Source organism: Plodia interpunctella, chromosome 22, assembly GCF_027563975.2.
Source record: "Plodia interpunctella isolate USDA-ARS_2022_Savannah chromosome 22, ilPloInte3.2, whole genome shotgun sequence".
Lineage (NCBI taxonomy): Eukaryota > Metazoa > Arthropoda > Insecta > Lepidoptera > Pyralidae > Plodia > Plodia interpunctella.
Window position 1 is genome coordinate 5,048,235 of NC_071315.1, and position 18,774 is coordinate 5,067,008.

The following is an 18,774-nucleotide window of genomic DNA, read 5'->3' on the forward strand; positions in this document are numbered from 1 at the left end:
TATTTTTCATTTTATTTGTACTTTGTATTTTGGGTTATAGCTAGGTTATGCTAGCATAAATTATACATAATCATAGTTATACATCTAGGTACAATTTTTTTACTAAGAAAACTAAATTTATAAAAATCGTCAGGGACTTTCGGGCTCAGAACTGAATTTCCTATGATAGTCTTTTTTCTCGTCTACATTGCTATCGTACACCACGTACTTCCACTTGGTGTCATATACAGTTTCATTTACCAACTTCCTATGTTGCTTCATCGTGGAAGAAGTAGACAACCAGGTCATGATAGCATTTTTCTCATATTTCACCAAATCCAAAATCCCATGGGTGGAAATTATTGTACCATCGATTTTGAGTACATAAATATGAGGAATACATGTAATTCCGTACATGAATTTCAGCACGTGTACTAGGGGATCATGAAACTTAAGAGCAAACCAATTTGCTTGGTTTTGGTAGCATTCTATCATATCAGCCTCTGTGTCATCCATAGGTACATAAATGACTTCTATAGGCAGGTTTCCGATTTTGATAGTTTCGTATATGGTGTAGAATTTCTGGATCATGCCATCTTTGTCTACACCACGAGCCGTAAATAGTAAAACAAGGACGTCAGCATTTTCTCTGAACCATGCCGCTGGGACCTGCTCGTACCGTTTGTTGTAAATCGCGGCTTCTTCAAGCCAGTCGTAGGGCTTCAAAAATGGCTTTGTTTGACTTATCAAAATTGTTTCCTCGATCAAAGAATTGTTAGTTGATTTTAATAAATTCGCCATTATTGAAGCTGTGATACGCTAGACGTTTCAATAGATTGAAGTCAAATTGAAGTTAAATTATGACTTTTATTAATTGACAGACGACATAGATTATTTCTTGTGCTTTATTTACAAAATAGGTTTGATACTTTTTTTTTGTAATAGAATTTACTTTAAGTTATTACTTGTATTAGGCAAATAGGATGTAAAAGAATGACGGAAAGAAAATGCATTCTGTACCGAAGAAAAAAATTAAGGAAAAAGGTATAACACTCAACAAAACATCCTGAAAATAACTTCCAATCTACACAGCGACCATCATTCCAAACATTAAGTTCTAAAATCGAATGATTTAAATTTTCCTAACTGTAAAATCAGCGCAGTGCGATTCTTCAGAATCTTATCATGATTTGCGTGCAGAGACTAGCGCTAGCTATATTAGACCTTATTGCCGAGTAAAAGAGTTTGTTTTAAAATGAGACGATAAATAGAATGCAAATAAATTTTTATATGGAAAATCGTGCTATGAATTTGAATTATAGCATGACCCATAGTTTTTGATGTCGTGGACAGCCCATTGTCTTTTTGCGATTTGCCAATCGATCAGCGTATTTTAAACCTTACTGTATATTATTATAAGTATACTAGCACCGCATAGGAGGCAATCAATTGCGTCTATGATGGGGCGAGTGAAGAATATCAATGACTGCGTTTATTGTTTTTATTTCATATCATTAATTTTTATTTTATTTACATTCACTACTAAGACTGTAAATGAGCTATGTCTGTACATAGGATCTTATGGGGGGGTCTTTATGGTCTATATACTAATACAAGCCAAAACATTTTTTTTTGTAATTTTGTCTGTCTGTACTGCCACAATCATGGCTGAATGCATGTTGTGAGTGGCTTCGTGAACTAAACACCATTCCAATGTGACACTAACACAGTACCAACCAACATAACAACATAATTTCGCTTTCTTCAACTCCCGTCGAATATAAGAAATGCCTAATGCGCCAATTACTTTATTTGACACAGGAAATTCTATAAGTGACTGCAACGTAGAAAGCGGGCCATTGAATTGTTTTATACAATTTGAGAACTTTCCCTTTAAACCTTAATTTTATTTTATTTAATATTTGGTAACCGATGATCGTTTAACGTCCAACACCAGAAACTTCTGAGATGATTTATACATCTATAGTATAAAACATAGTAGTTCACATAGTAGTTAGCTATCTATATTTGGCTATGTTATTTTATCCATAACTGAATGTCCGTACGTTAACGATATACATTATAATAAGCACCATAAATTCCTGCTGACTCTTTACAATACTCCTAATCCCTAAGATATATATAGCCCCATATATTATCCTCAGTTACTGCTAAGTATTATATAATTCTGTGCCTCAGTGTACCAATATACAAATCCCCTTACAATACAAACGTCATACTTAAAAATAGAAACATATCATACTTTCATTTAAATTTACCATAATAAGTACTTACTTTTATGTAACTTAAGAACTAACTTTTAAAGTTTCATAATGCAGAAAAATATGTTTTTTTTTTCTAACAGATGATACTCTGATACCACGGACATTGATAAATTGACCTTGCTATATTACCACCGTAAAGGTACTAGGAATACATGAAAGCAGTAAAGTTTTTATTTTTAATGAAGAAGTCACGACTCTGTTCTTTGGATTCAAAGAAAGAACTGTGGCATAGCAGAGAATACATCTTCCAGAAAGGTCGCTGCCCGAGCAAAGCAAAAATGAAAACTCTATTCAATGCACCTCTATCCATCCTTATATGCTTAAAATAAGATCGTTATTGGTCTGGTTCGCATGTATAAATAACTTAGCACAGGTTCGCATTAAATCCATCTGCATTTTAGTTGAACTCTATTCGGTCACGACAAGATCTAATTTTGATTATTTTTCTGCAAAAACTAGTATGTTTTGTTTTCGCGTTCCATATTAAACTATGCATATTCTTTAAATTTTACTGTTATATATTTAAGGTTTGTTTTAATTTGTTTTTGGATATTGGTAAATTTGTAAAGTCTTTTAAAGTCCTTGCTGTGTTACTACAAGTCCTCGAAGGAAAATAGAGTAAAACTCTAATGTTCTTTTGAACGTAAAATCTTTGCTTGTTTCTTTTTGCAGAGATGCCCTCATAATAGTTTGGGAAAGGTATTTTAACCGTGGTACGAAACATTATTATGTGATTCAGTTGGTTTGTTTCAGTTTGTTCAGTTGTTGTTGGTTTGTACCAGTGTGGTATCAATATGACAGAGGAAATTATATAGGAAAATTATTGCACGCTTTTCTGTGTTTCGTGGAATCATCATCATCTTATTCGTATCACTCTTGACAGAGTCGTGGTCAACATGGTTTTTGATTCCCGCCATCTCTCCCTGGTGCACTCGTGTAGGTTCCCCCACCAGCGACTTCACCTGGTCAGTCCATCTGATTGGCGACCTTCCACGCGGCCTAGTGCCTTCAACCTTGCCTTGGACAACGAGACGCTCGATCGAGTCATGGTTTCGTCTCGAGATTACTACTGAACCGATTTTTATGAATTTGGCCCAGAGATAAATAAGACGTTAAGGCGTAACTCATCACAAAACACGGACGAAAACGCAGGAGACTAATAAAAGGACACGTTAAGATTGTTTAGCTTTATAAAGGAAAAATAATTTTTCATATCCAGTCCAGCCGCCTTCGCGTAATCGAGTAACATATTAAAAAAGTATTCAGAGCCTCCTCCTTTTTTAAAGTCGTTTAAAAAGCATATAATTTTCTGGAGCCAAGGGGAACAAACCATTTGGACAATTTTGTTCTATTTTGCATCCTTTCTGAGGCTTTGAAGGATATTAATGGATTCTGGATAATAGCTCGGAGATGGATTCCACAACTGAGTTTTAATTATACGATATATTTATGTACAGGAACGTAAAATGTTAGTCGTCGACACAGTGAATATATTTTAAAGACTATTATAACTCAATGCGCTCATGACTCCAGTCGGAACGCAATTGAACCTCGATCGTTTTGCATTTTTTTTGCAAGAATAAGATAGAACCATAAACATACGTAGGTAGCCGCTGTCAAACAGCCTATGAAGAAAGTGAAGACGGATTTTTTTTTTAAATGCTAAAATTTTTGGCCTTGACCGATTTTTGGCTGAATGGCCGGATTGGTTGATAAACATCCAGTGTTGCCAACTGAATAATGACATCAATCTCATTTATTTTCTTCGCAATCTTAACAGAGTATGTCATGTAGATTCCATAATGGAAGTAATAGGCTAGCATAGCGATAAGAGTGAATTTCCCGAAATCCATACGGGAGCGGAATTTTCTCGGCGTAAATAATTACTTCTCATTAATCTCTACTCTCCTAATACTTCAAAGAGATCGTTAATCTGTTCATGGTACTTAATATAACAGCGAAAATCGTCCAAAAAGAAAGGGCACCTCTAAGAACTGGCTTCAAATTGATTGGATAGGTTTATAATAGCTACATCCTTTAAATCGAATCGGAGCTGATCGAATCGCGAGGCACAGTCGATTCTAAATCGAGTTCTTTTTGCCTGTCTGCGCCTTGATTAATCTGTATTAATAATGTAATAAAGTACTCTAGTAAGGTATTGTATGGGCTGGCTGATAGTACAAGCCATAAGCGTTAAGCGGTTTGCGAATATTTTTCAAGCCTAACTACCACTGGTGAGTGAAACTCATTAACAAAAGTTGCACTAAATAGTGGCAAAATGTGATGAATAAACACTTATTACATTCTTTAACCAGTGCAGTATTATTTTATTGTCTATTATTTTGACTTTTTTCCCACTGCATCTGGCTTTTGTAGCAATGACATTAACTAGATAAATTTTATCAAGTTGTTAGATTTCTATGACACTAGGAATTTTCACTTGCCACGGTCTTGATAGATCTCAGTACATACTTTGGTTTATGACGTGAGTTTTGTAACCACACTCGAAAAACCAGCAATGTACCTACTTAGATTCTCCACGATCATGGCCTATAGTGGCGATAGTGTTTAATTGAGTAGTAGTAGGTAAGTATTTAAGCTATGATCTAGCATATATTTTCCCATTACCGACAATCGCCTTTGACTTGGACCAAACGACGATTCATTACCTCACTGGACTATAAAATCAAGGCACCCTCTGGCGGCGTATATCCACATTAACGTATATTTAAATTAAATGCCAATTAAATCATCATTGCGCTGTATAAGATAATGAATTGAACCATTGTTTTATTAGTATTGTTGGAATTATGAGAAAAAAATTTAAGAAGCCTGCATTCGCACACTTGCGACCACGTTTTCAAACTGTCAAACATTTTCAAAGGAATGCGAATGGAAGAAAAAGGGGGTGTCCCCGTTTTCTTCCACTCGCCAATACCTTTAATCAATACCGTGTTGAAGGTCTTTCAATCTGTTGTAGTGTATGTATACAATACTCACGTTTCCCTGGGGATCGATGAGCTGCGCATATTTTGGAGCCTTGGCTTTGCTGCCGTCGGCGAAGACCCCGGCCAGTCGCAGTGGGGTTCCGGGCCTCGCAGCCGCGCGTTCGTACTGCGCCCCCACGCGTCCACTGTCTGAAAGATACAAATAAATAAGATCTTTTTTTTAAATGTTATATTTTTGTTAAAAAAAATCGCAGCTAGTTTTACGTAAGACTTGTAACAAAAAACAAACTTAATTTTTTTTTTCTTAAAAAAAAGGAATTGTCGATGACACTATTACACTCAAAATCATGAAATAACAATAAGAAAAAAATTAGTGATTTGTTTATAGGTACCTGATGACGGCCGCGCTCGGTAAGCCGAAATGGCCCGAGGAGACACGAGGGCGAAGGCCCGCGCCCTCAGCAGCGCCGCGATGGAGCCCCGCGCGGACGCTAGCGCTCCGCCCCTGCACCCACACGCTGAGAACCAACCTGAAACCATACCAATGATATAGTTTCATAATAGCAAAGAGAGCAGCACGGTGCTTAAACACTTTTGAAAAATCATAAACTTTTTTTATACTAATAAGCAAGCAAACAGGCATACGGCCCACCTTATGGGAGGTGGTCACCACAACAGTTAAGGGTTTCGTGTTTTATCATCTGGGTACAGAACCCTAAAAGCTAAGTAGACTTCTGCTACTAAGACCGCAAAAGATCCAAGAGACATACACTAGAAACAGCGTACCAGGAATCTAGTCAAACGAGGGTAGACCAATGTCGTTATCAGATACCGATACTGTACTGATAGGAGACGTGCCAGCGACATCTACCGGACGGTTTATTACACAAAAGTTAACAGTCCGGCACATATTATTATCAGCTAAAGAGGACCCGTTATGTCACAGTGTAGGCGAAACAGTCATCTAACTCTCTCTCTCTCTCATCTCTGGAGGTTAGAGTAAAAATAACCTCAAAATTATGAAGATTCAACTGTATTTTTACAACCGACCGCCTTTCTGATATCAACCCTCATTGAGACTTCTATTATTGCCTATGTATCCTTTATTCGCTTCGTACAACTTCTACGTGAGGATATGGTGTGGTCCCATTCTAGAGTGGAACAACACGCCACATAACTAGTAGTAATCCTTACATATTATAAAACAAATTCCTCTGTCGCGTCTGTCTGTGTGTTCGCGATAAACTCAAAAACTACGCACGGATTTTCGTACGGTTTTCATCAATAGATAGTGTGGTTCCTGAGGAAGGTTTAGGTGTATAATTTATTATTATTTTAGCAGAGCAAAGCCGGGGCGGGCCGCTAGTATTTCAATAAATTTATAAATATTCTTCTACAAATTTTAAGAACTGTCCGAAAATGACATATCACTGGCTTTATTTGCGTGGGCCGTGCAAATATTATTTTATTTATTTAAATATTATTTTACTTATTATTACACTTGGTATTTATTTAGACTGTGGTACTTATCCCGTAAATAGCAACTGAATTTACAGCCAACCTTAACTGTGAGCTCAATAGTTAACTAAAGTCGCATAAATTATTACAATTGTTGGAACATGAATTCATAAAGCTTGTAACAAAGCGTTCAAAACAAAATTATTCAATAGTAAAATTACTTCCTTAATACTGGCAATAGAATATATTTAAATTAATTTGATTTGATGCCATAAAGTATATAGTTTTGCCATTTAAATGTGAGAAACCGATGTCGGTGTGATCGGCTGATGTAATAACAATGGGTGAGGACTGTGAATAAGATGAGGAAGTGGCGCGAAAAAAGGTACAGCTAATACTGGGCAGATGTAGGCTGAAAATGATGACGCGTTTGACTTAGAGGGGCTCTTCGCTGACCCCAGATCATGATAGATTCACTTACTCTGATTGCGTACGTAATTAAATGTGTTAAATACAATGCTGTCAAACACATTTCGACGTTCTAACAAATTATTTTGGCAGAGTAACGAACATACTTATGGCCGGGTGTGGACGTCGCATTTGAGATGAAAATTACCAACAATTGTTCCAACGTTGGTTGCTGGGTCAAGTACCTTTATCGTATCCTATAGATTGAGACGTATACATATAGCTAACAACACAACCACACAGTATGGGATAATATAAAATGGACATCGATCAAAAAGTGGATCACCCTTACGACTATCATATATCAACTTGCTAGCGTACTTATAAACTTAAAAGGTCTATTTATTGGTCAAACGATGATGTCCCGTCTTTTTTGTCTCTATCCCCGCACTATAAATGTCAAGTTACCAGGACAGCATAAACTAAAAGGAGTCTATTTTTTCAGCAGAGTCCTGCAGGGCGCACGAACATGCACACTGCACACATAATGCGGTTGTTACCCTTTCGGGACGGGCAAAAAGTTCAAAAACCGAACGAGCACTCTCACTGATGTAGATTATGTGGAAACAGATCCAAGCGAATGACAATTTTTTTTTATTAGTCTGCTGCAACTGGGCAAAAGATTCCGAATAAACATTTTTTTTAACGAGAGTTATACAATTCTATGTTATGAAAAAATTTTATCATTATACATACAATAGTAAAATGATGAGATCTTTTGACAGTTTTTTTTTTGTTGGCTACATATAAAATTTAAATCATTTTAGTACTTTTTTAAATATTACCGTTCGAACTCTTTGCTGGACAATTATCGTGTATCTAACAATTAAATTTATTTTGTGTTACGTTTTGTGTCCATGTTCCGCAAATAGTGTGCCAAAATGTACGTAAATATATATAAAAAAATATATTCTAATTTCAGTTGCTTTATAGTTTCATGTTAGAAGTTTTAGGCGGACATTAAAACCACCATGAAACGGTCTAATTCACTGCATACAGATTCAGGTTATCTGCAGATTTCAGTTTTTGATGAATAGCCCTAGACAATGAAAACAGTTATTAACAATATTAACAAACGCAAACAAGAAAAAAATTCGTGAACTCTGCGAGCACATTACTCTATGCACTGCAAAGGGATCACTTTTATGGACGATTTCATGGTAAGAACTCCCAACGTCGGGCATGACCTTCCCAAGGACGACTGGTGCCACGCCCTGCGCCCTCGGGAGAAAACGAACAAAACCGGCTAAGCACGAGTCGAGCTCGCATTTTGAGGGTTTCTTAAAAATATGTAACAGCCGGGTTTCCCTTTACTTTAAACTAAGTATATATATCTATGTATATTTTTAAACCTTTTTGTCACAAATACATATTAACATGTCTGTTCTGTTTCTTATGAAAGCAGAGAGGAATATCTACTTGCCACGATCTATTCTTTTTTATTTCAAAAACAAACATTATTAAAAACTTAACCTAAACTTCAATTACGTATAATGAACTTAGAAATAAACTAAATTTAAGAAAATACTGAAAATTTCCGGCCACAACTGGCCATTGCATTTTGGCAACGTGCCTAAAAGGTTGGGGTAAGTACTTGCTTATTATTGTTAAAAAGTACCTGAGAAGCTCTGATTTCGGGATAAATATTTGACTCCGTATCCTGTAAAACATGTTACGATTAGAGTACGGATCTCTAACTGGAGGCCAAATCAGGTGTAAAATATCTATTATAATATCCTATAATATCAGATTGTGGTCATTCAGAAATTGAACCTTAATATTTTACGATTAGAGTACGGATCCCTACTGAAGGCAAAGTCTACGCCCAGTTTCTTCCGAAAAACCCGAGCGCATATCCATCGACATTGGACTTTTTGGGATGAAACTGGGCAAATACCGGGCGTAAACCCATTATGGTCAAGTGATCGTTAAAAATAATAACAACGTCACTTTGTTACTAAGGTCGTTTCTTCTTTATTAACGATGTAAGGTCAGCCGACGGTTACACCCTAGTGTCAATTCGACCTAACTATCCTGAATGCCTTAACAGCTTTCTGTTTGGCTAGCTAGCTAGTTGGTGTGTATAGACACACCAACTACCTAAAAATGGTCGTGTTTTAGATAAGTATGTAATAAATGTTTATGTATTTTTATTGAAATCGCTCTCTTTCATTCCCGGTTACATTATATTAGTGGCTGTGATTCAACGAAGCGATCCGTTTTAAATTTGACTTTAACTTTAACTTGCGCAGTCAGCGGTACGTAGGTTAAAGTCAACTTCAAGGTTGACTGGTGCAAGTCACCGTAATATTATGTATTACTATGGTCTCTGTAACCTTAATAAATGAAAATATTAAATTATTATTAATAATGATTTCCTAATATCTGGTCCATTACAGATCTCAATTAGGTAGTATTGAGACAAAGCCTGGCCATAAAGCTCGTCAAACGACGCCCGGCTGGGATCAATGAACTCGCGGACAGACCTTAACTGTTTTAGAGATGACATATTTATTTTTGATAAGCGTTTTTGGGTGTCTACGTGTAGACATTTTTTCTATTAAAAGCATAGTACAGTCATTCGTAGATCAAGCATTGCATATAGCAACATCAAAATATATTCATAAGTTCTTACGTGATTCATTGATAACATCTTCACACGATCACTCGTTCGCATTTATAACAGTTGTAGGAAGAAATAAATAGTACCTACCTAAAATTAAGAAATTCATTTTCGACACGTGTTCATGTATTCATTTTCCACGTAACAATTTGACGGCATGTTTGATTAATACTAATGTCACGATTTATCAACCTATTATGTTAAACTGTCAACTGTCAATTGACAATTATCTTGTCAAATCTAGTTTTGACAGTGACAATATGGACTATCCCAACAAGCTTTTTAGCGATCAATCGACAACGAAAAAGGCCATTAAAATAACTTGACCTCTACAGTTAGCTGATCTGTCAAACAAGATATAGCAATATTACTGGGTAATTTAAGTTCGGCCCGCGGGCGAAAAATATATTATTACTTAAGTTAGAATGGTGTAAATTACATCCCATTATGTTTAGGTATAAAATGCTTTAGAAATTTCCTATTTAAAGGTGCGCTTTACCATTATGTGTTTTAACACAAATGGTAATGTCAATTAAAATCATTTGTATGTTTTTATAAAGAAAATAGTAAATATATATAAATACATTTCATTTTTATCGGGCAACATGTTACAGAGAGGAAATGTACATCAACTAATAAAACTAAATTAAAAACTGTTAGAAAAGAGCTGACGGCTAATCGCACATTTCCATTCATAGCTAAGAATACTCTCGATTAAATCAGATAGATAAATTAAATGTCTGTGGATTGAATTCACTTTTCAATAAAAAAACTACATCAAAATCGGTTCAGCCGATTGGCCGCTACAATGTCACGGACAGACATACAGATGCACATACACGTTAAATTTATAATTTCCCTCTTTTACTGTCGTCGGTGTTTCTACGAATATTTTGTTCATCGAAAGCAAGTGATGGTCTATGAAAACTACCATTATTACCGTACAAAAATAGACAACACGAGTAACTAGGATTCGAACGTAGTATCTTTTGATAAGCAGTAACCTACACAACTCCTAACCAACACAACGTCAAAGTAATTTTTTTTAACACGCTTGTTTTTTCTCTCAACTTTCCACTCATGAGCCTGCTGAAAATAAAAATTATTTGAAATAAGCAACATATTTGTGTTTACTTCCCTATTTACTATTCGTTTATAATATTATATTATTATTATACTCGTATACATAGGGATACATAGACAGCGGGAAGCGACTTTGTTTTATGCTATGTAGTGATAGTCATTACACATGAGACAAGACTAAAGATAATACACTAAGCTCAAGTTTCACTTTCCATTGACGTCCAGCTTTTTGTGAGCTTTCGCCTGTGGCGCCTGATAGTGTATTTAAAACTTGTAATGAAGATCTTACTTGACGAGCTTTGCTTACATATGTCAGTATATGTTTAAATAAAGTAAATTTAAGGGCCTGTTACACCACTTTGTCATAAAATATCATATTGTAATATGACAGATTTATCAAGCAGTTAGATACTCCTTGACAAATCTGCCTGAAGCGATTTGGCAGTTATCCAATTTATAACTTGTGAAAAACAGTTTTTAACGTTACCTGTTCGATATGTTACATATAGATTAAGGGTGCACTAAATTAATTTTGGAATAAACAAAGTGGGAAAAGGTTAAGCTGATGATGATGATGATTAATTTTTGAAATAACAATTTAATACCAGTGGTCGTTTCCTATGATTCTTAAGTCTGTGCTCTTAAATATTTGTCATTGAGCACGTGGGCGCGCGGATTTTATAAATAAAGCCACATATTTGCAACTCGTTTTGATAACAACATCGATGACCAAATCAATCGAACCGAGATACCGATTAAAGGAGCGCACGCACGAGTCTAAACGCTTTATTTCTAGGTATGTTAATTTCGTAAATTAAGACAAAAAATATGGTAACCTCAAATCGTCTATTGACAAGGATAGATTACAACAAAATAATAATTTCAATACTAAATTCTACTAATATTATGAATGTGAAAGTTTGTGAGGATGTATGTGTAGCATACACACATACATCCTTTCACGCAAAATGATCGGGACAGATTTTAATGATGACATGGTACTCGAGCAAAATTAAATATAGCCTGGAATTTTTTGTATTGGTTTTTTCATGAGGTATTTTTTGTTCCGAAATTTCCACTGGTGCGAAGCCCCTGGGCGCAGCTAGCACTTAATATTTTATTACATCCACAAAGTTGATCTGATATTGTTTATCATAAAAGTACATTTGTGGGCCTTGTCGGGCACAGAAATTTGTACAGAATGGAGGAGGTCGCAATTTATTCTGTTGATCTATGCAAATTAATTATTACAAAATGCAAGTTCACCAAAAAAAGGATTAGCAAAAGATTAATTATTATAATAAAAAAAGTCGTGTCTGTCTGTATGAACGCTATAAATTAAAAAAAAAAACCAGACGTATTTTTGTACGACGAAATCGGTGGCGCAATGGTAAAGTTGTTGCCACTGAACCGAGAGGTCCCGGGTTCGATCCCCGGTCTGGTCATGATGGATGATGATCTTTTTCTGATTGGCCCGGGTCTTGGATGTTAATCTATGTATGTATTTGTTATGAAATATAGTATCGTTAAGTTAGTCTCCCATAACACAAGTCTCAACTTACTTTGGGGCTAGCTCAATGTGTGTGATTCGTCCTAATACATTTATTTTTGTTTATTTATTTTGTACAGTTCTCACAGATATAGTATCTATTACATATTCAGTCGATAATAACTAAATCAATGTGTAGTGGCAAATAAAATGTAAATATTTCTTTATAGACAAGCTATGGAATTAGTAGGTACTCGTTCTACGGAGTACCTACCTACTAATTCCATGAGTCAAGTAGTCTTATCTTGTCAACGGGAATTTAATAGTTGACATCTGTCATCCGTGAAAAAATATTAAAATGAGGAATACAATTTATTTTGGTTGGCAGTGCCAACATCGACAAATTATTGCTTTTACTTAGAAAGGTTACTTTGAATTTTGAATAAACGGAACATCAGATAAACTTATGGCACAATAATTTACTATGAACCTTAATAAGCTTATCAGGCCAGCCCAGCAAATGTAAGGTAGTGCTCCAAGGTGTGACTGTGAGTTATTGTCCTAACGGTTTCTTGGAAATCTCGAGTGGCCGCCGTTTTCAGCCATTGCAGCACAATATCTAACATACTTCAGCTCATGCATTCCTGGTACCTAGTTATGGAATGTTCACATATTCTCGGATTTATTTAAGGTGCAATTCTAATGAATAACAATTACTGTTTATTTTTAAAATAAGACATGGATATTTGCATGCATACCTTTTAGCCTGCGGCCTCGCCCACAACTTGGCTAGCGTCTATTTCTCATCAAAAAGGACCGAATTAAAATTTAAGCCATTATTTTAATCACGCTACAATTTATTTGATTTAAATCTGTATTGTCTTTTTCCTCTCGCTATAGTAATTATAAGTATCCCGTCCCATTTTACGCTACGTATTCAGCTCCGTTACCCACTACGTGACCCGTCTATTTTCCGCTGTATGTTTCGGAAAATGCACAGATAATGCAGATTCCGCCAACGTAGCCGTCGCTCAGAAGCACTCCTTAAGGGATTACCTAAGGGATATATCACAGTAAATAAGGATTATGCAAGGCCAACGCCCACCAGGTCATACCACGAGAATAATTTGCATGGTCCGACCGGGAAGCGCACTTATCAATGCTCTGTGCCGTTCATCAAGCCAGCTTTCTCTAAATCTCAATATTCTTCACAATATAATTTAAATCTTAACACCAAACAGTAAGGTCCAATTTGCTTATTGAAATAAACAGATATGGGCTAGCATTATTCTCTCAAAAGAGGTTGCATTACATAGCACTGGCCACTTAATATCGAGCTTTAGAAAGATAAAATAGCGTTCGAATTTCAAAATTGGAGGACCGTTACGATTTCAAGATGGACGATGTTATCGCCATGTTTGTGATGTAAATATTGTTTGTGGGGTCGACTTTGGACAAACATTGGTAAAAATTTTAGATAACATATTTTTCTAAGTTCAATTGGTTGATATCTTAAAACATCAAAATTGGATTACAAAGATCTATGATTCCACCCGAACATACAAATACTGAACGAGAGCGAGACAGATGCAAATATTTCATTCATGGAATTAGTACTAGAGTATATACTAATTTCATGATTTCATCAATAAAACACTCGAGATGTTTCATTAGCCGAAGGCTAAGATCACAAAAACCAATCTCAAATGTCAAATGTTGATAGAATTTGTCACAATTTGAAATATGTAATGGCACAAAAACTAAACGGTGTTCTCTGATCTTATTACACCTAGGGCAAAAAAGTTAGTTGACTAATAGTTATTGGCCCAACAGAATTAATAGGGTGTTTCCACGACACGCAGAAAAAAATATCTAATCTAAGTTTTCACACCACAAAGTTAATAAACACGATAGCTATAACACCAGTTCAATTGATCAATTTATTAATTTCAAGATTTACTATCGCCTAACGACATTATCTACAGAGGTGTGTGGTTCCCCCCTAAAATAGAACTACCTACTCCATATTTCGTGCATATCGAACGAGGTGATTAAGGACATGTAGCTTAGGCAGCTTATAGGCAACATTTCCATTGCCAAGGAGGTACTAAAATCACAGTCAGGTATTTAGTGTTATATAACATCACTTATTGTCTTTAAAAATTAATTTAAAACTACTTACTCGGCGGCGTCACATCCTCGAATGCAACGGGGTACATGCGAGGCGACGAGGGTGAGATAATGACCAGTATAGACAGACAAACATTTGTTGGCCCCAACAAACTAATCTATCCGCAAGACCAATCGTGCAGTTGTATCATCTTGTAAACAATAGTGTTTGTTTACGGATGATCGCTTGTGTTATGGTCAAAGAATGTATAGTCTCACAGAAGGCCTTTTAACTATGAGCTGCTGTTATGATTGGTTTTAATAATAATAATAATTGTTTAATTCGGCAATAAATAAATACCATATTAAGTGTTAGTAACAATGTTCTTAAAACTATGTTAGTTACTTATTTAAGTGGTTTTAAAAAAATGCACGATGCGTGTTACCTTGGGAAGAAATGCAACAGACAACAGTAAACCGTATGCAAAAATTTCATGCAGAAAAAGGTAGCAATGAAATAAAGTATATTATTTTTAAAAAGTATCATTAATTAATTTGAAAACTAAAAAACCACTGACCCATAAAAATAAAAAAATATTTGTGTTTTAACTTAACACAATTCCTACGTACGTACAATCTATCTAAATCCTTACATATTATAAAACAAATTCCTCTGCCGCGTCTGTCTGTCTATTCGCGATAAACTCAAAATTATTACACGGATTTTCATACGGTTTTCACCAAAAGATAGTGTGATTGCTGAGAAAGGTTTAGGAGTATAATTTATTATGTTCTTTCCGAGCGAAGCCGGGACGGGCCGCTAGTAAATATTAAATGAGGGCGCTGTATCCTCCCATTATTGTCTTGACCTTGATTTGGTATTGTAATGACAAAACATGCGTTAAAAAACCGTTTTGTACTCTTTATAGACTGTATGAAGGAATATTTTGATACTTAGTAAACATTTTCGTATCAGGGGAGCATAGATTTGTAGCATCTGCGTAGGGTTGCGTAATTCTCCAAAATGGTTTCTTAATGAGCCATAAAGCCTGTTCAGAGACAATAGCATTCGATTGTAATTTTCTAATGGTCCACTGATTTGCTGATTTGTTTACTCAGGAGCCTTATATATCATCAAATCCCCACTAATATTATTAACGCGAAAGTAAATTTGTATGATCAGGCTTTAGTAGTAATAAGGTTAGTCTTTATTTGACTCAAACAAAGTCTGTTACCAGTGTTAGCAATTAACACACTCGAATAAAAACTAAATCAAAAATTTAAGAAATCGAAGCTGTCGATTTTCAAACGGTCAAACACACATTTTCCAAATATAGCTAAGAATACTCTCGATTAAATTATTTTGAATAAAAAAATCGTTTCAGCCGTTTGGCTGCTACGATAACACGGACAAATATAAAGATACATAGACATGTTCAACTTATAACTCCCCTCCGTCTTTCGTCGGGTATTTAAACGAAGAAATAGCTAAAAGGGAAGATCAAAGAAGAGATAATATGTCTTCTGTATAAGAGAGTATGAACAAGAAAGACGGGTGAAATGAAAGAAGAAAATATACTTAATATGGTCAAAAATAAGAAGAAATAATTCAATTCATTGATATTTCTTTCAGTCAATTTTTCGTAATACTCAATGCTAGTTACTCTCTCTCTCTCTCTCTCTGAAGGAGAGCCCTTATCTGAGCACTTTCTCGGCCATAGAGCGTCCGAGACGGTGCCCCGAGTCCGCTTTCCTACTTTTTCTCCTCCACGTTACTAGGCTCCCAGCATCCTTAGTTGTCAGACCATTAGCACACATTGCTGTTTATACATAAATCCTTCTACGCATTTGATCTTTACACGACCAATCACATGATTAACGATATATACAATCATAGTTATGTAACATTTATATTATAACACATAGTACAAGAATGTCGATTGTGTAGAAACACACCACGTGTCGGGCATTGGTAATACTAATGCATTAATCATTATGTTAACACTGTCACCTATAGATTTACTCTAAGTGGGTTTGCTTTGCGAAATCAAATTAAAGTCTATACAAATACAAATTTATATCAATTGATGTTTTTAACTGGTTAAATAAATAATTACATATATAGGGGACAAATCAAACAGATTGTTTTAGCCCCTATATAAGTTCGAGACTGTGTTAAGGGATACTAATTCAACGATAATATATTCTATAACATATATACATACATGCATCCAAGACCCATTTGAAAAATATCAGTTTCCATTGACCTGATCGGGGATCGAACCCGGGACCTCCAGTGTAGCAGTCCGGCATGACGATCATTATAAGCCACGGAGTTTCTTTCGGCATTTCTTCTCAGCAGTGGTCGTTCCGAAATGCCAGATTTTGTAGCTTTTTTTTTGAGATATACCATATAATATAAACATTTACGTGAAAAAGTGCCTGTCTATACAATATTTTATCTAGATTATACATATTTTTTACAATTAATCTATACAATAATATAAACGTTTGACCTACTAACTCATCATTTCATCAAAAATGACACAGTTCAACAGCCAGTTTGGTTACTGGCAGGTGAGGGCATGTTACGTAATCTAGACTGGTTGAGAATTGAGATCCGGCCAATGCAATGCCATTGTTAGAACCTATAGTGAGATTTTTAGCCATCAATCATCATTGAAGGACGAGGCGATGAAGAAGTCTGCACAGCCCTCCGCGACCCACTGCTGGGTATAGGCCTCCTACCGTCTCCGCCAACCATCTCTGTCCTGGGCCATCCTTATACAGTTGTTTACATCACCGACCCATCCAGTCATCGATCCATAATAATAATTTACTCCAGTCATATCAACAATACTCCCTTTCGTTTTTATCGAATGTGTTGTTACATCTAACATTTTAAAGGAAATCATTGAATTTATTATTTTTATTTTATTTATTATTATTTTATATTGGTGAAATTTAGATTTTTACTGTGATATTTTTTCTCTTTATAGACAGACTGTAATTACCGTATACAGTATTACATACTGGAATATAAAATAGAATCGAAAGATTTCAAATTAATCTCGCTCTCGTCACCACGACTGTAACAGGGTCGTTTTTTGACCCTATTCCGCTGACGTAACCCATCGCCCACCACTATTGTTTCGCCGATCCTATCTGCGCATGCGCACACTTGCAGTTTTTGCAATCTTTATTGTCTCACTGAGAATGCTGACAAGTTGCACTTCTTTTATTTAGTTTTTGATATCGGTGCACCCATTTATTAGCTTCTATTACACAACAAAGATTACAAAAGTTGTCCATATATTTTTCTAGGATTATAGAAGGAAACTGATATCTCACACACCTAAATGGTACCGTATTTTTTATATAAATTAAGTCTAGTGCTTTCCTTTATCAATAGTTACTTGTACTAGCATAACATGAGCAGCCAAGTGTCAAATGGTGTACCCGCGACCGCGATCTAATCAACAGAATGGCGAAGGCCATCCACCGCTTTCATCTACTCTCTACTTATGTCGCCTTGGTAATTTGGGTCAACACCATGAGTAGATTAAAATAATACTACTTACTATTATTTATTAAAACAATACTATTATATAATAAATTCTAACAATAATTATTGTTTTCTTATTTTTTATGTAATAAGTTATGATAGTGTTTCAATAGCGTACGCATTACGAAAAACTTTTAATTTTCTTGTAACACATAGGTACATATTTTACAAACTTACGCGAGTAAAACTTATAAGTCACAAATTATATAAATTCACAGTATTTTCATTATTTATTTTAAACCAAATTTATTTTTAATTTATTTATTTTATTTTTAATTTTAATTTCTTTATATATATATTTTTAATTTCTTTTAATATTTTTTAAAAGAAAACAAAGTATTTCTTGCCAGCTACAGAGATAAAATCGAACAACTCGTCACTTTCATCTGCACGTAACCTATGCTACCCTGGTAATTGGGGTTAGTGTTTCACCACTCGTTCCCAGACACTTGAGACATCGCTAACGTTAATTGCTAAATGGTGTAACTCCGGTGGTAAAGAAAACTTATTTTTGAAGCAAATACGCTAATGGCAGACAATTTATTTGAGTTTTGTCCATTTACTGAAGTAAAATTACAAAAAGTAAGGAATACTTATTAGCATATCAGGTAAAGTTAATCAACAACGATTGAAATATGGAACGTACAGTAGTTTGTAGCTTTGATAAATATTATTTTATTATTTAATTTAGAATATTACGTGAAAAAGTGCATGTGAATAATTTATGAATAAATAAAATCCACAATTCTACAGAAATCCGTCCAAAA

The 18,774-nt window shown here is 35.1% G+C and overlaps 2 protein-coding genes across 3 annotated transcripts in view; both read right to left on the reverse strand.

Annotated features, from left to right (window-relative positions):
• B4 overlaps positions 1-18,774 on the reverse strand; it is a 90,720-nt gene that overhangs the window by 5,397 nt on the left and 66,549 nt on the right. Inside the window, exons 1-3 of one of the 2 annotated variants that reach the window (XM_064436689.1) lie at positions 9,852-9,915; positions 5,605-5,742; positions 5,265-5,401 (exon numbers count right to left, since the gene is read on the reverse strand). In XM_064436689.1, coding sequence (XP_064292759.1) covers positions 5,265-5,401; positions 5,605-5,742; positions 9,852-9,870 — 294 coding nt within the window. In that variant the 5' untranslated portion in view covers positions 9,871-9,915. Of the gene's footprint in view, positions 1-5,264; positions 5,402-5,604; positions 5,743-9,851; positions 9,916-18,774 lie in introns of those variants that run through there. The other variant, XM_053761986.1, reaches the window with a different exon arrangement.
• LOC128679614 (uncharacterized) lies at positions 3-4,416 on the reverse strand. The gene has a single exon (XM_053761988.2). It carries the CDS (start codon positions 778-780, stop codon positions 130-132), a length of 651 nt encoding a protein of 216 aa, XP_053617963.1. The 5' UTR covers positions 781-4,416; the 3' UTR covers positions 3-129.

Excerpts from the sequence above, each read along its gene's own strand:
- LOC128679614 (XM_053761988.2), bottom strand. The coding sequence starts at position 780 with ATGGCGAATTTATTAAAATCAACTAACAATTCTTTGATCGAGGAAACA.